Source organism: Uloborus diversus, chromosome 1, assembly GCF_026930045.1.
Source record: "Uloborus diversus isolate 005 chromosome 1, Udiv.v.3.1, whole genome shotgun sequence".
In the NCBI taxonomy this organism is placed as follows: domain Eukaryota; kingdom Metazoa; phylum Arthropoda; class Arachnida; order Araneae; family Uloboridae; genus Uloborus; species Uloborus diversus.
Window position 1 is genome coordinate 226,022,957 of NC_072731.1, and position 14,367 is coordinate 226,037,323.

Genomic DNA, 14,367 nt, shown 5'->3' on the forward strand with positions numbered 1-14,367 from the left:
GAGCTTCATGTGCAAGGAGAGTCAGATCGTTTCATCCCTTTGTGAATACATAGTTTAAAATTATAATAAAATGATATGCCATGAGGAAATTACGGTGCAATCACAAAATTTTAGGAAACAAGCTATTGTTTAACGTTTTGCCTGGCTCCTAGATGTTTAGAGGCTTTCTCAATCTTTCATGGGAGGCCGCAGTGACCTTTCACAAAAAATTTTTATTGGCAAACTTTGTTGATGATTCGGTAAACTTAGAACCAGTTTTATAATATTGTGGTATTTGTTTTATTTCTTTGTATTTTTTTAATGCCAAATGTTCCTTCTCATTAGATGCAGACATGGTATGTGTGCATGCTCATATTTTGTCATTTGGTAAAATTCGGAATTTTATTTGGGAAATTGAGAAATTCTCCCCTCACAAAAAAAAAATAAGTCTAGAACGCCCCTGTTCAAATATTGTAGCTCCAACTACAGTGAAGTTTTATTATGTGCAAAACAGTGACATTAATTCAAGTTTTCTTCTTTTTTGGGTGCAGAGCTGTAATTTAAAATCAGAATCTTTTACGAAATGAATAAATACTTACCCAATGTTACAATCTCCCACAGGAGTACCCCAAAAGACCAAACATCTGTCTTTGTAGTATAGATGTTGTCAAAAAGGGATTCTGGAGCCATCCATCTTATAGGGAGACGACCCTTCAATAAAAAACAATTTGCTTTAATGGCTTGTTTACAAAGTTCATAACTTCTCAATGTTATAAGAAACTTAAATTGTTAGTAGGAAAAGGTTTTGCATCAAGTTTTTCTAAAGTTGGATACTTCTTTTAATAGGATTTAGTAGTTTTTCTTTGAATGCTTTTTGACTGAATGAACACATTTACCAAGGAAATTCAATAGGCCAGCTTTAAACAGGATACTAAACTAACCCTCTTTCCACCTGTTGAGCGGGTCAAAAAGTATACTGCAAATGATCTTTTTCCCCAACAAGGAGAATCATTATTATAAAGGACCTCCATAGAGCCAGCTTTTCGCTTTGGTCAATGCGAATGGGCACAATGAGTTTATATTCAAAACAGTTTCAAAAATTGAGCTGACTCTAACTTGTTACCTTTTTCTTGACGTAATATTTAGCTACATGAGAGTATGTGCCATGTTTTAGTCATACACATCGCGTTCTGATTTACTTTTTTCAATTCCTCTTGTTTTTAAATGCCTTAAAAAGTATCATAATTAAAAAGAAGCTATATCACTTTTCCTGAAACTTTACATTCGGCCTTTCAAATATTGCCAACATTACAATAGAAGCAAATAGGCTTACAATATTAAAATAGGCAGGGGCACATACAAGGGGAGGGTCGTGAGCCCCCCCCCCCCCCCCCTAAACCGCCGACAGTATTATCCATCCACATTGTGTTCAAATACTTGATGAAGAAAATGTAAACGATTGCAGTGATCTTAATCCATTTATTGCTTTTTCTACTTTTCATTTCTGATGAAATTAATTAGCAACGCTCATACCCTAGTTGGTGCTTTTTTTCTGGCCGATTTAATACCCAGAAATTTTTTGCAACCAAAACCCTACATTCTTCAGTTTATCTCCCCCCCCCCCTAAAATTGTAGTCTGTATGTACCCCTGGTACATTGTGAGGGATTCAACAGTTTTATATAATTTCGCAATATAGAAGAGCTAAACTGCTTTCTAGTAAGAATTTTCACAAGAAAATTTTATGATGTTAGTAGAGAATGAAATTTTAGTACGCATTGTAAAAATAATTACGAAGCTTTGATATAATTATTAACTATTTAGTAAAACCTGACTTGTAGTATTTGTTATTACCGAACCTTTTTGAAGTAAACCTTTCCTTTTTAGTAGATGAATTTATATTGTATGATATATTTTTCTCCAATGATTAATCATATACTATTAATTTAAAAAAGCATACAATTACCTCCGACTTCCTTTCATAAACGTGACTGGCGATGACATCTCTCGCAAATCCGAAATCAGCCACTTTGCAAACTTTATTTTCATCTACTAGAACATTTCTTGCAGCCAGATCTCGGTGGATTATCTGAAACAAAACAAAAAAAATCTTCACATTCAAACAACATCAAACATTCAAACACGAAAGGTATTCATGCATTAATTGAAATGTCTGAATGCGCATAACCAAAAAGTTAATAAATTTTGAAAACTTGTCTGCTCTTCTTCCCAGGTTTTTTATGGGTTTTTAAGAATTTAATGATGTTTATAGACGTAAGACACTAGGATGTCTTCGGGAAAACTTTTCAGAAAATTGACTTTAAGTCGGTGGTGCCCAACCTACGGCCTGCGGGGCACATCCTGCGCACAAAACTAATCCATGTAGTCCGTTGTTTTGTTCAATGCTACAAATCGAAAAGCACGATTAATGACAATGTCACAAATTTAGAGCCAAAATGCCAAATATTCAGAAAATGGTTTCTGAAAAGCATGCATTTAATAAAATAAGCATCAAGTAATTGATTCCAACAATTTTTGGTTTGTAATCTTGATTCTTTTTTCATATTTTCCCATGTTATTTATAATAGAATGAAATTTTATGTGTGTTCTGGACAGTGGCGGATCCAAACGATCGTGTTGGGAGGGGCGATTGAGTTATACATTATACGAGGGGAGGGGGGAAGGTGACTAAGGAAAATAAAATTTTTAAAAAAATTAAGAACTGAAGCAAGTTTTTTTTTTTTTTTTTTTTTGTTTTCGAAAAATGTGTATTGTTAAACGAGTTTGAATGAAAGTTATAAGTGTTTCGAAAACCACACACACACAAGAATAAAAAAGTGAAAAATAAAAAATAGAATTTCTGCTAATATTCCCGATTTATTATCTAAAACCCTTCAACTTTTGATTCGTTTGAGGACTCCTGCAGTATTTTCAGTAGTCATTCATGTCCTCAATTGAACTTTTTTTCCTTATAAAAAGAAACAGGGGTGTCCACGGGGGGGGGGGGGGGGTATGGCGCAAGTTGCCCATCATAAGTTGGGGGGGGGGGGATTTTTTAATTTATTTATTTTAATTTTTTTATTGATTTATTTTTAATTAATTTTTATATTTTATTTTATTCTGTTTATATTTCATTTCATTTATTTAGTTTGTGTGTGTGTGTCATTGGCGTAGCACAAAACTTTTATAATAGAATAAGAATAATGGTAACAATAATTAAAAATAAATGAATAAACAAATAAATAAAAATTATTAAAAAATAAACAAATAAAAGTATTTAAAAAATAAATAAATATACAGGTAAAAAAAGTTAGTATTTTAAAAATAAATAAACAAACAAATAAAAAGTATGTTAAAAATAAATAAATAAAGCATATTTAAAAAAATAAATAAAATAAAAAAGAGAGCTAGGAAATAAAAAAAAGAAGGAGGGTTGAAAAATTTTAGGGGGAATTTGCGCCATTAAACTTAAGGGGGGGGATGGGCACCCCTGAAAAGAAAGGAATCGAGCAAAATGAAGAGAAAGGTACCGAACATAATGAAATACTAAAATTGCATTTGTAAATAAAATTTGAAGATAGTTATGAATTTGTTTGCTGATCGAGTTGTTTAACATTCGCTCATAAATTGGAGTGTTTGCAGGCTCCCCCGCCCCCCCCCCCCTTTTTTGTCAGGAGCACATCTTTAGACTTATTTGGTGGTTAATATGAAAAAGGGAGATTCGGAAGTCCCTCTCCAGAAATTTTTTGAAGTTTAAGAGTATGTTTTCGAAAACACAATTGTTTGCTATCTTTTTTTTTCTTTTGGGAAAGGATGAGATTCAAGAATTTTCCCCAATATTTGTTTGATATTAGAGCTTCAAAAATGCAATTTTAGATATCTTTAGTGATGCTAAAAACCAGGGGGTTCGGAGGCTTTCCCCCGGAAAAAATTTAGGAATCGAAGTCCTAAAAACGTAATTGTAGGCCATCTTTGATGACGTAGCAAAAGACATGGAGTCTTAGAACTTTTCTCCAGAAACTTTTCGATGTAGGAGTTCCAGAAACGTTGTTTTAGAGGATCTTTGAATGATGAAGAAAGAAGGACATGGGAGCTCCTCTCCGAAAATTTTTCGAAATTGTAGTCTTGAAAACGCAGCTGTAAACCATCTTTTATGACGTAGGGGGAAGGAACGAGGTTTGAAACTTTCCATCAGAAATTATTCGAAATTGGAGCCTTGAAATGTGATGGTTGGTCATCTTTGGTAGCGTTAAGGGAAGGGTTGGGTTCAGGAGCTATCCCTCAACTTTTCAATATTGAAACTTCACAAACGTAATGTTAGTGTGTCTTTATTGATGTTAGGGGAAAAACTCGAGATCGAGGGCTCTCCCCCGGAATTTTTTCGGAATTAAAGTTCTAAAAATGTATTTGAGGCCCTCGTTAACGAACATTTTTGAAAAAGTTTTCGATTCCTCCAAGTTTTTCGAAATTGAAGCTCTAAAAATTCAAAATTTTAGCGATCTTCGATGACATTGGAAAGAGGGGGTTTAGAGACTTCCCCTGGAAAAGTTTTGGAATTAAATTCGTAAAAATAGTTGTAGGTGATTTTTTTGTGATGTGTTGGGGGAGGGTGAGTTTTGTGACCTTTACTCGCGAAATTTTTCGAATTTACAAATCTTTTTTTTTGGGGGGGGGGGCGATCGCCTCAATCACCCCCCCTCCCCAACCCCGTGGATCCGCCACTGGTTCTGGCCCGCGAGAATGATTTTAATATACAAATACAAATACAAATGTGACGACCAGCAACAGGCTCTGGGCCCAGCTAGGCTGGTTTTAGTCAATTAATTAGTCCCCAATGGAGATCAATGGCCCTCTTAAAGCTAGCCACTCCCTTGCTCATTACCGCCTCTTCCGGTAAGCTATTCCAAGTGCCCACGACCCTGCTAAAGTAGTAGTTTTTCCTGATTTCCAAGTTAGCCTGAGATTTAAATAGCTTAAAACAATGACCCCTTGTCCTGCTTTCCCCGCAAAAATTTAACCCATTTACATCTTTCATTTTGATAAATTTAAATAACTGAATCATGTCCCCTCTGACTCTCCTTTGGTCCAGGCTATACAGAAAATCAATATAAACAACATCCACACAAATTTTTTGTTATCTAAACTGAGGTAACCTTGTCGTAGAAATGCAATAAATTAGTAGTACAGGATTTACCTTTCCTATACTGCAAACTAGTCAACAGACTATTAGTCTCTAAGAACTTCATGATCTTAATTTTGATCAAAGTTTCGAAAATCTTACAAATCACTGAAGTCAAACTTACAGATCTATAATTCATAGCAATATCTTTAGACCCCTTCTTGAAGAGTGGCGTTATGTTAGCCAGCTTCCAGTCCTCTGGCACCGTCCCCGAGTTATAAGAAGCATTGCAAATATTCAAAATAACATCCACTAATTCCTCTGCACATTCAACTAAAATTTTTGGATAAATATTATCTGGTCCCGGAGCTTTAGTTGCTTTAATCTTTTTCAAATGAAATAAAACCTCCTCCCTGGAAAATACAAAATCCTCAAGCTGTATAATAGCTTGTGTCTTGTTAGTGTCAACTGTTGAGATACAGTTATCGTTAAACACACTGGAAAAAAAGTTATTTAGAACATTTGCAATGTCCCTATCGTTTTGGATTAAATTTCCATACTCATCAACCAAAGGCCCAATTTGACTGTTTCGAGCTTTCCCAGAATTAGCGTAAGCAAAAAACCTCTTAGGGTTCCCATCAATGTCATCTGCCAGCCTTTGCTCCAATTCCCTTTTCTGAATCCGTACCAAATACTTAAACTTTCGCCTTGCCTTACCATACTGGAGCCTCTCCGCACTCTGACCAGTTTCTTTAAACTGACGAAAAGTGGCTTGCTTATAATTAAGAGCTTCTTTAGTCTCCCTGGAGAATTACATGGGCCAAATTTGGATACTAACACCTTTTTCTAACACCATATGAGGTCCGATCCTCGGGCAAAAAAAAGATTAGGCACCACTCTTTAAGTCATTATGCAAATGAAATTGAGAAAGTTATATTTTTTTATGACACAGCTGTCTCTTTTTAACTTACTCCTTTGCTGGCAAGATAGTCCATCCCTTTGGCTATTTGGTATGAGAAGGTGGTGAGATCTCTGGATGTGAGGTGTTTGCTGCTGCCATACAAGTTGCCGTACAGCCTTTCTGCTCGACTTTCTCTCAAATATGTCTGCAGCTTGCCTCTGTTCACAAATTCCATGATGACTAAAATCGGATCTAATCGTTAAAAAGAAAGGAAAATCCCAAATCAGCATCTGATTTTTATTGTTGGAAGTAAAAAGTTTTCTCTTTAACTTAATTTCGTCTTAGCCATAAAAAAGAATAAGCTAACGTATTTTTAAAAAGTATAAAAATCGAAAAAAGCCTTTTGGAGCAGAAGTGATTTAACTATTCATTTTAGCATAAGTAGAGAAACGTGATTCGTGCTCAAAGATTACTTGGTGGGTGGCATATTCAGTGATTCCAATTGGAATAAAGTGGGTGAACCCTAGAGCAGGCAGAAAAATCTCCTGGAACGCGTAGTTTGCTCATGACAATCATAATTTTCTTCTAGTAAGAGTGATTTTCCAGTCCTTACAAGTACAGATATTACTAGGATTGGCAGTATTGCTTAAAACCAACGACGAAGAAGGAAGTGGGGGGGGGGGGCACTAAACCCTCCATAGACTGAGCCACTGGGTAAGCAACTCATTAGAAGGGTTTAAGAAACTAAGGCCCTTGTAACTAAGGTATGAGCTCTTAAAAGAAACAACGTGGAACTTTAAAAATTCAGTCTTAGTGACCAAATCGCACATTTTTTTCATCAAATAATTTTTCAGCAGTATTTATTTATTTTTAAGGGTTACTTAATTGATGTAGCATGAAAAATTGAATTCGATAATTGTTGAAGAAAATATGTCTGTATTTAATTTATTTATCATTATAATGACTTTTTAAAAACTCTCTTTTATAAAAAGCCAAAGCTATTTTACCTTTATCAGAGCAACATCCCAACAGAGTAACAACATTTGAGTGAGGTTCAAGCAGTTTCATCACTTCCAGCTCAGACAGCAAGTCTTTCTTCTCTTTCTCAGTAGCGTTCTCTATTTTGAAGAAAATGGAAACATTTCTTTTTTAATTTTTCAAGTAAATTTATAAAAACGAGTTTAATTCATTTTGCCCAAACATGGTTAACCAACTAATACAAGTGAATCTGAAACGAATTCGATTCCTTGTTTAAAGAAAATTATTTTTTTCACAGCATTCATACAAGTTGTTCAAAGTCAATAACCACCAGGGTCCTTTCTCTAATCACTGTGGACTTAAATGCAATTTTCTAAGATTCTCTCATCAAACTGAGACAAATGCTACGCACGAATTCTTTTTCGGTTTTATTCTTTTTTTTTTAAATTAAAACTCCACTTTTAAACGAACTTTTAACATGAATTCACTGATATACAGTGCAAAAAAAAATTTCATACTTTAAATTTTTATGCCATACGAAAGCTATGAAATTCTCGCATAAGATGAGTTTTGTTTGAAACTTGAAAATTTGTAACAGAGAGCGTGAATAATGTTTGCTCCCTGTTACCAACACAAATTCCAAGTTCTCCAAAAACGCAATCAATTTAAAATTATTATTTCTGGTTTTTAAATTCTGTCCCCTAGATGTCAAGTCTCATAATTATTTTTATTTTATTTTATTTATTTGTTTTCGCGACTTTGTACAATAACTCATGTTTAGTTTTTTAATGATCACTGAAAACTCGTTACAGATGAAATGAACTAACTTTAAGTTGGAAGGTTTACTTGGGCACTAGTTGAAGGTTAGCTAATTCGTAATTTGGTTAATAATTGAACTCAGTTCTCTTGTTTCTCTGTAAAATGTGATCTAACTAGATTTCTATTAAAAGGTAAATATTTAATTTGTTCAAATTCATCTTTTTGATCATAATTTCAAAATCAAGCACAGTTACTTCTTAGAGCCGTTAAAATCGCAAGATACCAACAATCCAACTGCTTAAAAGGATTTCGTACACCTAACCTCGAATTCGAACTAAATACGCAATCAAAATTCTAAATAACCTTAAAATTAACCATTATAGGAATAGCTGATTTTCCGTCCTTACCTTTAAGTGTCTTGACTGCTACTGGAATCGTCTCTTCCAGGGGGCCGATGTCTTGGGCGAGGCACTTCCAAACTTGCCCGAAACATCCTTCTCCGACAATGCCTACAAATTGTAGGCGATGGCGGGGAAACTCCCACTTATCAAATTCTCCACCAAGCTGAGTAAGAAACAAGCTATTGATTTAAAGATTTATAAAAGATATCTGTTCAGTATGTAGTTTTTTTTTTTTTTTTTTTTTTTTAAAGCTTGTGGAAGTCAGTTAAGTGTTCTGTTACCCTTTAAAAGTATTATTGTTAATGAAATATACGAGCTGTTAATGTGCGGGACAAAATGTCCTCTAAATCTTTAAAATGATCAATTTCGGCGGTGTACTTTAGGAACTTCACGCCTTCTTTCCAAATGCGGCGGCAGTGAGAAGTGCATTAACTTTCAGCACGGAGCACCCCTAGAACCATTCCATTTCCAATCTGCCGCGTTCCTCCATTTACCATTATTTCGAATCATTCAATCACTTTCGCTTTAAGAGAAGGAGAAAATATAAACCGTAGAAAAAGAAGCCCTCGTTTTGTAGAGGCGAGAAAAACATAACCTTGACAAAAAAAAAAAAAAAAAGAAATTCAAGATCCTTGGGTAGAAATTGGCACTCTGCCACCTAGAATTTTCTCCAAATGAGATAAAAGTCCTTGAGAATTCAAGTTTTAATAAATATCGCCGCTAATTAAAGTCGCGCAAAAACGATAACTGCCTGAACAAGATGTCCGAAAAATTACGCATCTATCGATACCTGGTTAGATCGCCAATTCCCTGGCATTCGGAAGTAGTTCCAGTGACATACAAACATAGGTAGATAGATACACTAAAATTTTAATATTGTTTGATTGGTTAAATGGCAAAATGATCCTTGTAATTATTCCTGTTAGGATTAAAACATGAGGATTTTTTTTTTTTAAATTTTAGTATATTTTGTGGAGGAAGCAGCATTTTGCATTTCTGTCCGGGGCGGCAATACTGATAGAGCCGGCCTGCCGCCCTTCACTCCTTGCGACACCCTGCTTTCAAAAATCCAAAATCAGAAGCTGAATCCGCCCTTGACTTCGCTCAGCCTTAGGAAGATACTAAATTATCAGAAGTTATCAACACTTATGGATACTGACAGCTGTTGAATTTATTGGACACTCATTTTCCACTAACTCAGGGGCGGCATTTCAGCATTTCATTTGGGGGGTCGAGATTCTTAAATATGTACTACCACAGTGTGGTACCAAGCACACATTAGCTAACAGGAAGTGGTCATAAAATCGGTTTAATATGAATAAAAATTAGTGTTTAGAAATAATTAAAATTTTGATTCACTTTCTAATAAGTTATACAAAACATCCCGATACTAAAGTTTTTATACCTTTTGGAAAAGTTTTAATGCATGACTTTTGGAATTCGGATGAGCAGGGAATCGTGTTACTAATCTATCAGTGCCCAGTGTCGTGCTGTTTTGCCAATACAGCTAAATATAAAAGATGGTGGAAAAGCTCATGCCCTTTAGCATGTATGACTTCGTTTGAATATCTTGCCCATTGTGCTTCGAAAATAATTCTCTAACCTCCTGAGACATAAAAAATCTTTTTTACTAGCTGAGATAATTGAAGTAACAAAGTGATGTATGAAAACACTTTTTATATCTTGCTCTTCAAAATCACCCAGGGCAACTTCAAAAATTGTGAGTTGCTTAATTTTTCATCAGTGAATAATCTAGTCTCGTCGGCGCTCTCAGCTTCAATGAGATGTCATCTGCCTCCAGCTCTGTTATTCACTATTCAAGACTGATGAGTCCATAACACGGACGAAACTGCAGTCTCTGGATGTGATAACCAGTCTGTCGCTATATTGCTTGTAATTTTTCATGCCTCGTGCTAAAAATTTTACTCATAACTGAAACATTTTATTTTTCGTTTCAAAAATCCAATCCAGATAATATAGAGCCAACCATACAGAAAAATAATTATCATTAAATCTTGTGTTAATTTCATTCGAAACTGAATCTATTACTTCACACAAAATTTAAAAAATCAATATTTGACTTCACATCATCATGTGGATTTTTGTCTTTTTTTTTTTTTTTAAGTTTCACGCTTGATTGAAACACATCTATGTAAAATCTATTTTCTGTTTCAATTGTAAATTGAACTATGGTGTGGTGCACAGATCAGTTGTAGATTGAACTGTGGCTTGAATAGTTCGAAAATTAAGGGTAACGGATTGAAGATGTTTTAATAGAGTGAAGTATTTTTTCAAAAACTTTCCTCAGTACAAAAAAATTGAATAAAAAAATTCAAATGAAGTCAAAAATGCTAAAAGGCATGAGCTTTTTCATCATTGAAAGAATCGTTTTTTAATAATTCTTCCAGTCGTCAAATCATTGCTTTGAAGTTATAGAGAAATATTTTTATGGTTTTAACTCTTGAAGACCATTTTGTGTCACTCCGAGCTTGCATAATTATACGCATACTAGGTATTTGCTGATATGTTTTTTTTAAATTCAATAATCACATGCATTTTTAAGAAATTTTTTTTAAAGCATATAATGCATTGAGCAGCTGAAACGTGTTTCTAGCAGAAGAAAGCGGTGGACACTCATTAAATAAATATACATTAAAAAAATGAGCGTAATGTGAATGCAAAATATCAAGAAATTTTCTTGTGAAAATCATGCAGCCACACCACTTTGCACGAGCCTCTCATATTAGACATACCATCGTTACACGAGGCACACAAGTATGAAATATTTAGCCTATATGAGAAAATGTCTTCTTTAGTTAATAAAATTAACCATGGTTCCCTATCAGTTTTCTATGTTCTGAAAAGGCCGAAAAATACTTCATGAATTTCTAAGTCATCATCCAAATAACGAAAAACACTTTTTATAGTCTGGGAACGTGTCGAGTTACCTCAAATAGTTACTGAGAACCAGCGAGATTTCTTTTAATGAACATTGATTTCCGACTTACATAAATTGAATTCACCCATTTTCTATCATTCTGCGCAAAAAATATGGGGGTGCGACCGCCCCCTCTTGACCCCTTTATTTGCCGCCCCTGCACTAACTTATAAAAAGTTAAAACGCCTTTCGTGGTGTTCTTGTGCAAATGCTACTTACTCTGGGTGGGTTGCTGCTTTGCGTGGATTGGGCGTTGAAGGGCGGTGTCGCGGGGCGGAGCAAAGCTGCAGGAGAGTAGCTGAAAGCCACCGTTTCCGATAGACTGCCTTCTCTTCGGGCCGCTCCAGAGGATGCTTTCTTCAGCTGCGAGGGAAGAAATAAAACAATGTAGCACAAAAATCTAAAAGTGGATACAAATTAAATGGATCGAACGACACTTTGATGTACCCAAAAGTAAAAAAGCATTATGATAGGCTTAAAAGCTGTTGATACTTTTCAGAGAATAGCTCTTTTGTCATATCTTTCTGCCTGCCATACACTTAATGTGACTATGGTCAGGGGGACCCCTTTGGGGTAGAGCCGCTATATAAATAGGCCGACGCATCAGCTTAAGTTTAGCCATTTTAGATCGGATTTTTCGTTGTTGCGCTGCTTAGGGTTACCACAGCAAAGTTTCGGATTTCGTTCAATTTGCCAACAATTCACGTGCTGCTAATAATTGCTTTCAGGTAACAATTACCAAACGCGATATCTCGCCAGAAAAGGTACCCACTCAAACACGCGCTCCGATCCAAAATGGCTAATCTTGAGCTGATGAGTCGGATCGTTTATATAGGGGCCTTACTTTGGGGGGTCACGGGTGGTCAGTGTGACTTCCGAAAGGATCAGCAGCAGCCATTCCAAGACAGCATTTAATTTATTTCTATTACAACTTTTTTTATAATTATGCCAATCTGTCTCAGTAGATGTGGTTATGTGTGCAATGTACATGCTCGTATTTTATCATTTCAAGTTTCATTCATTTAATTGAGAATTTCTCACTTCCAAAAATTTAATTCGTGGTATCGCTGCATGAATACATTTTAGTATATGAGTACAAAAACTCTTATTTCATGGTTATGTAATTTTACAAATGCACTGAAAAGTACTCTAACTCATCTGAACTAATTTAAGAGACACCTTTAAAAAGATTTTCAATAACCTAAATGTTTTTCGAGTGTGAAGAATTTTTAGTTCTACATTTATGTTTGAAATGTGCTTTGCAGAAAGCTTTTTAAGCCTATGTTCGTGCGATTTCAAAACGAGATCTAGATTTTTCTTCAAAATATCGTCGGCATCACGCTAAACTAACGAATGTGAAAATGGGCATTTTCCAGGAGAGCCAAAGCAATATTTTTTTTTCACCTGACGCGTTTAGTTATTTTCAATTTTTAAATTTTTATCGTTACTTTTAAGGGTAAAACTATCGTTTGAAATAATGGACAGTATTCACCTGACGTCACTGCGGGTAAAAACCCTCACTGCAGTGCATTGTGGGAACTGTAGCAGACGAAAATCCGGCACTACAGCGTATAACACTTGCTTTTGTGTGGCTTATAAACTCTTTTTTCTATTTAAAAATGGGAGATTTTTTACGTTTCTAACTAAGAAATGCTGTAAAAGAATGATGAACGATTCATTTGATACGAAATACTTTCTTTATTATGGTATTTTCATGGGTTTAAGCCTCTTTGGTTCCTTATCACAAACATGGTGAAAACTCGAATTCTCTTTTTATTTTCTCCGTTTCTCGACATTTTCCATGCATTCCTAAGTCTTTTTAAGCTCTAAACATGTTCATTATGCGCATGAAGTCCAGTAATCCTTAAATAAAACGAGTGTTTTTAGCACTACTGACACTGCGTGATTGGTCAAAATACCCGCAGACGGACAGCTGATGGGACCGTTGCCAAACCGTGAATAAGGTCCATTGTAACCAGTTGGTTGCCCTTTTAGAGTACTACGGCAAACCATCGAATTCGCAACTCCAATAAACTATAGGGGGAGCTGCAGCCACTGTCTAATGGCGGATGAAAAAGGTAAAACAAACACACGCCGTAATTTATAATTTGCTTTGACGCTTAGTAAATGACAGTAATTTTTCATCGTGTTTGTGGGAAGCTTTTCTTTTCTATTCTCCCGAAATTACAATACACCATAAACTGTCTGAAGCCTGTAATTTACCCCAAAGAAAACATGTGGAATGAAATGTTTTACCTTTTTCTTTAGTATTGTTAATCACCGCAAGGTAGCGTATTCGAGCTCTGGAGTTGCGAATTTAAAAAAACGCGGTTTGCGATTCATCACATTCGTTAGTTTAGAATGGTGCAGACGATATGACCTCAAGAAAATCTCAAGTTATTTGAAAGTTTTTAAGACAACATTCTAATCTTTAAAAAAGTCTAGATTTTTTTAAAATATTCTTTTTGAAAATTTACGGAAATGAAATCTCAAGACATTCGAAACGCCCTTTCAGCCTGCATTCTAAGAAAAATCTTTAAAAAATAATTTGTTGGTTTTCTTCCGGGAAATCTAAATTACTTAATACATTTTATTCTGTAGATTTTCTTAGAATATAGGCTGAAGAAATCTTCTAAAATAACTTGATTTTTTCCTCAAGGTGTTTTGAAAAGAATTTTTTAAGATTTTTCTGCGTTTGCACTGCTTCTTAAATTAGATAATGTATGGAAAAGATTTTTGTTTTCAATTATTTTTTTAACACAGCACTTAAAGAATGTATCAACCGCGTTTCTGAAGTTTTATAAAGGCCTTTAACTTTTAATTGCATGTATAGACTTCATGATAATGAGTCTCATGTGAAATGCAGGGACAAAAGAAATTTATTGATTTCACTGCTTGTTTCTGAGCAAAAGAAGTATAGTATGGCTCTAACTCTAATAACGAGACGTCTGTCCTTGGAAGAGTTAATTTTGGCCAGGGAAGAAGAGGAGGAATTTTTCTTATTGGCACAAAGCCAATTTCGCATTAGCGAAGCAAACCGGTTATTCTCACGATTAGTTCAACGAATGGAATAGTGTATAACTTTCGCTCATCTGAGTTTAAGGGGTTCATTCAACTTGATTGTGTTCGATCTGATCGAATTCCATCTACCAGTTGCGTAGCGAGAAATCTTCTGGCTGAGCGAAACAAATTTCTGGCTGCGCTATTGGTAGATACAATTGAGCGCGTTTGCTAACGATGATACAAAAAACATCATTTTTTTAAACGAAAAATAAATAAATAAATAAATAAAAT

At 34.9% G+C, this 14,367-nt stretch overlaps 1 protein-coding gene across 1 annotated transcript in view; it reads right to left on the bottom strand.

Annotated features, from left to right (window-relative positions):
- The window catches only part of LOC129234182 (tyrosine kinase receptor Cad96Ca-like), a 66,933-nt gene that overhangs the window by 2,155 nt on the left and 50,411 nt on the right, over positions 1-14,367 (bottom strand). Inside the window, exons 6-11 of the mRNA XM_054868094.1 lie at positions 11,293-11,436; positions 8,142-8,298; positions 7,005-7,115; positions 6,068-6,249; positions 1,944-2,066; positions 579-690 (exon numbers count right to left, since the gene is read on the bottom strand). Of these exons, the coding sequence (XP_054724069.1) occupies positions 579-690; positions 1,944-2,066; positions 6,068-6,249; positions 7,005-7,115; positions 8,142-8,298; positions 11,293-11,436 (829 nt within the window). The remainder of the gene's footprint in view (positions 1-578; positions 691-1,943; positions 2,067-6,067; positions 6,250-7,004; positions 7,116-8,141; positions 8,299-11,292; positions 11,437-14,367) is intronic.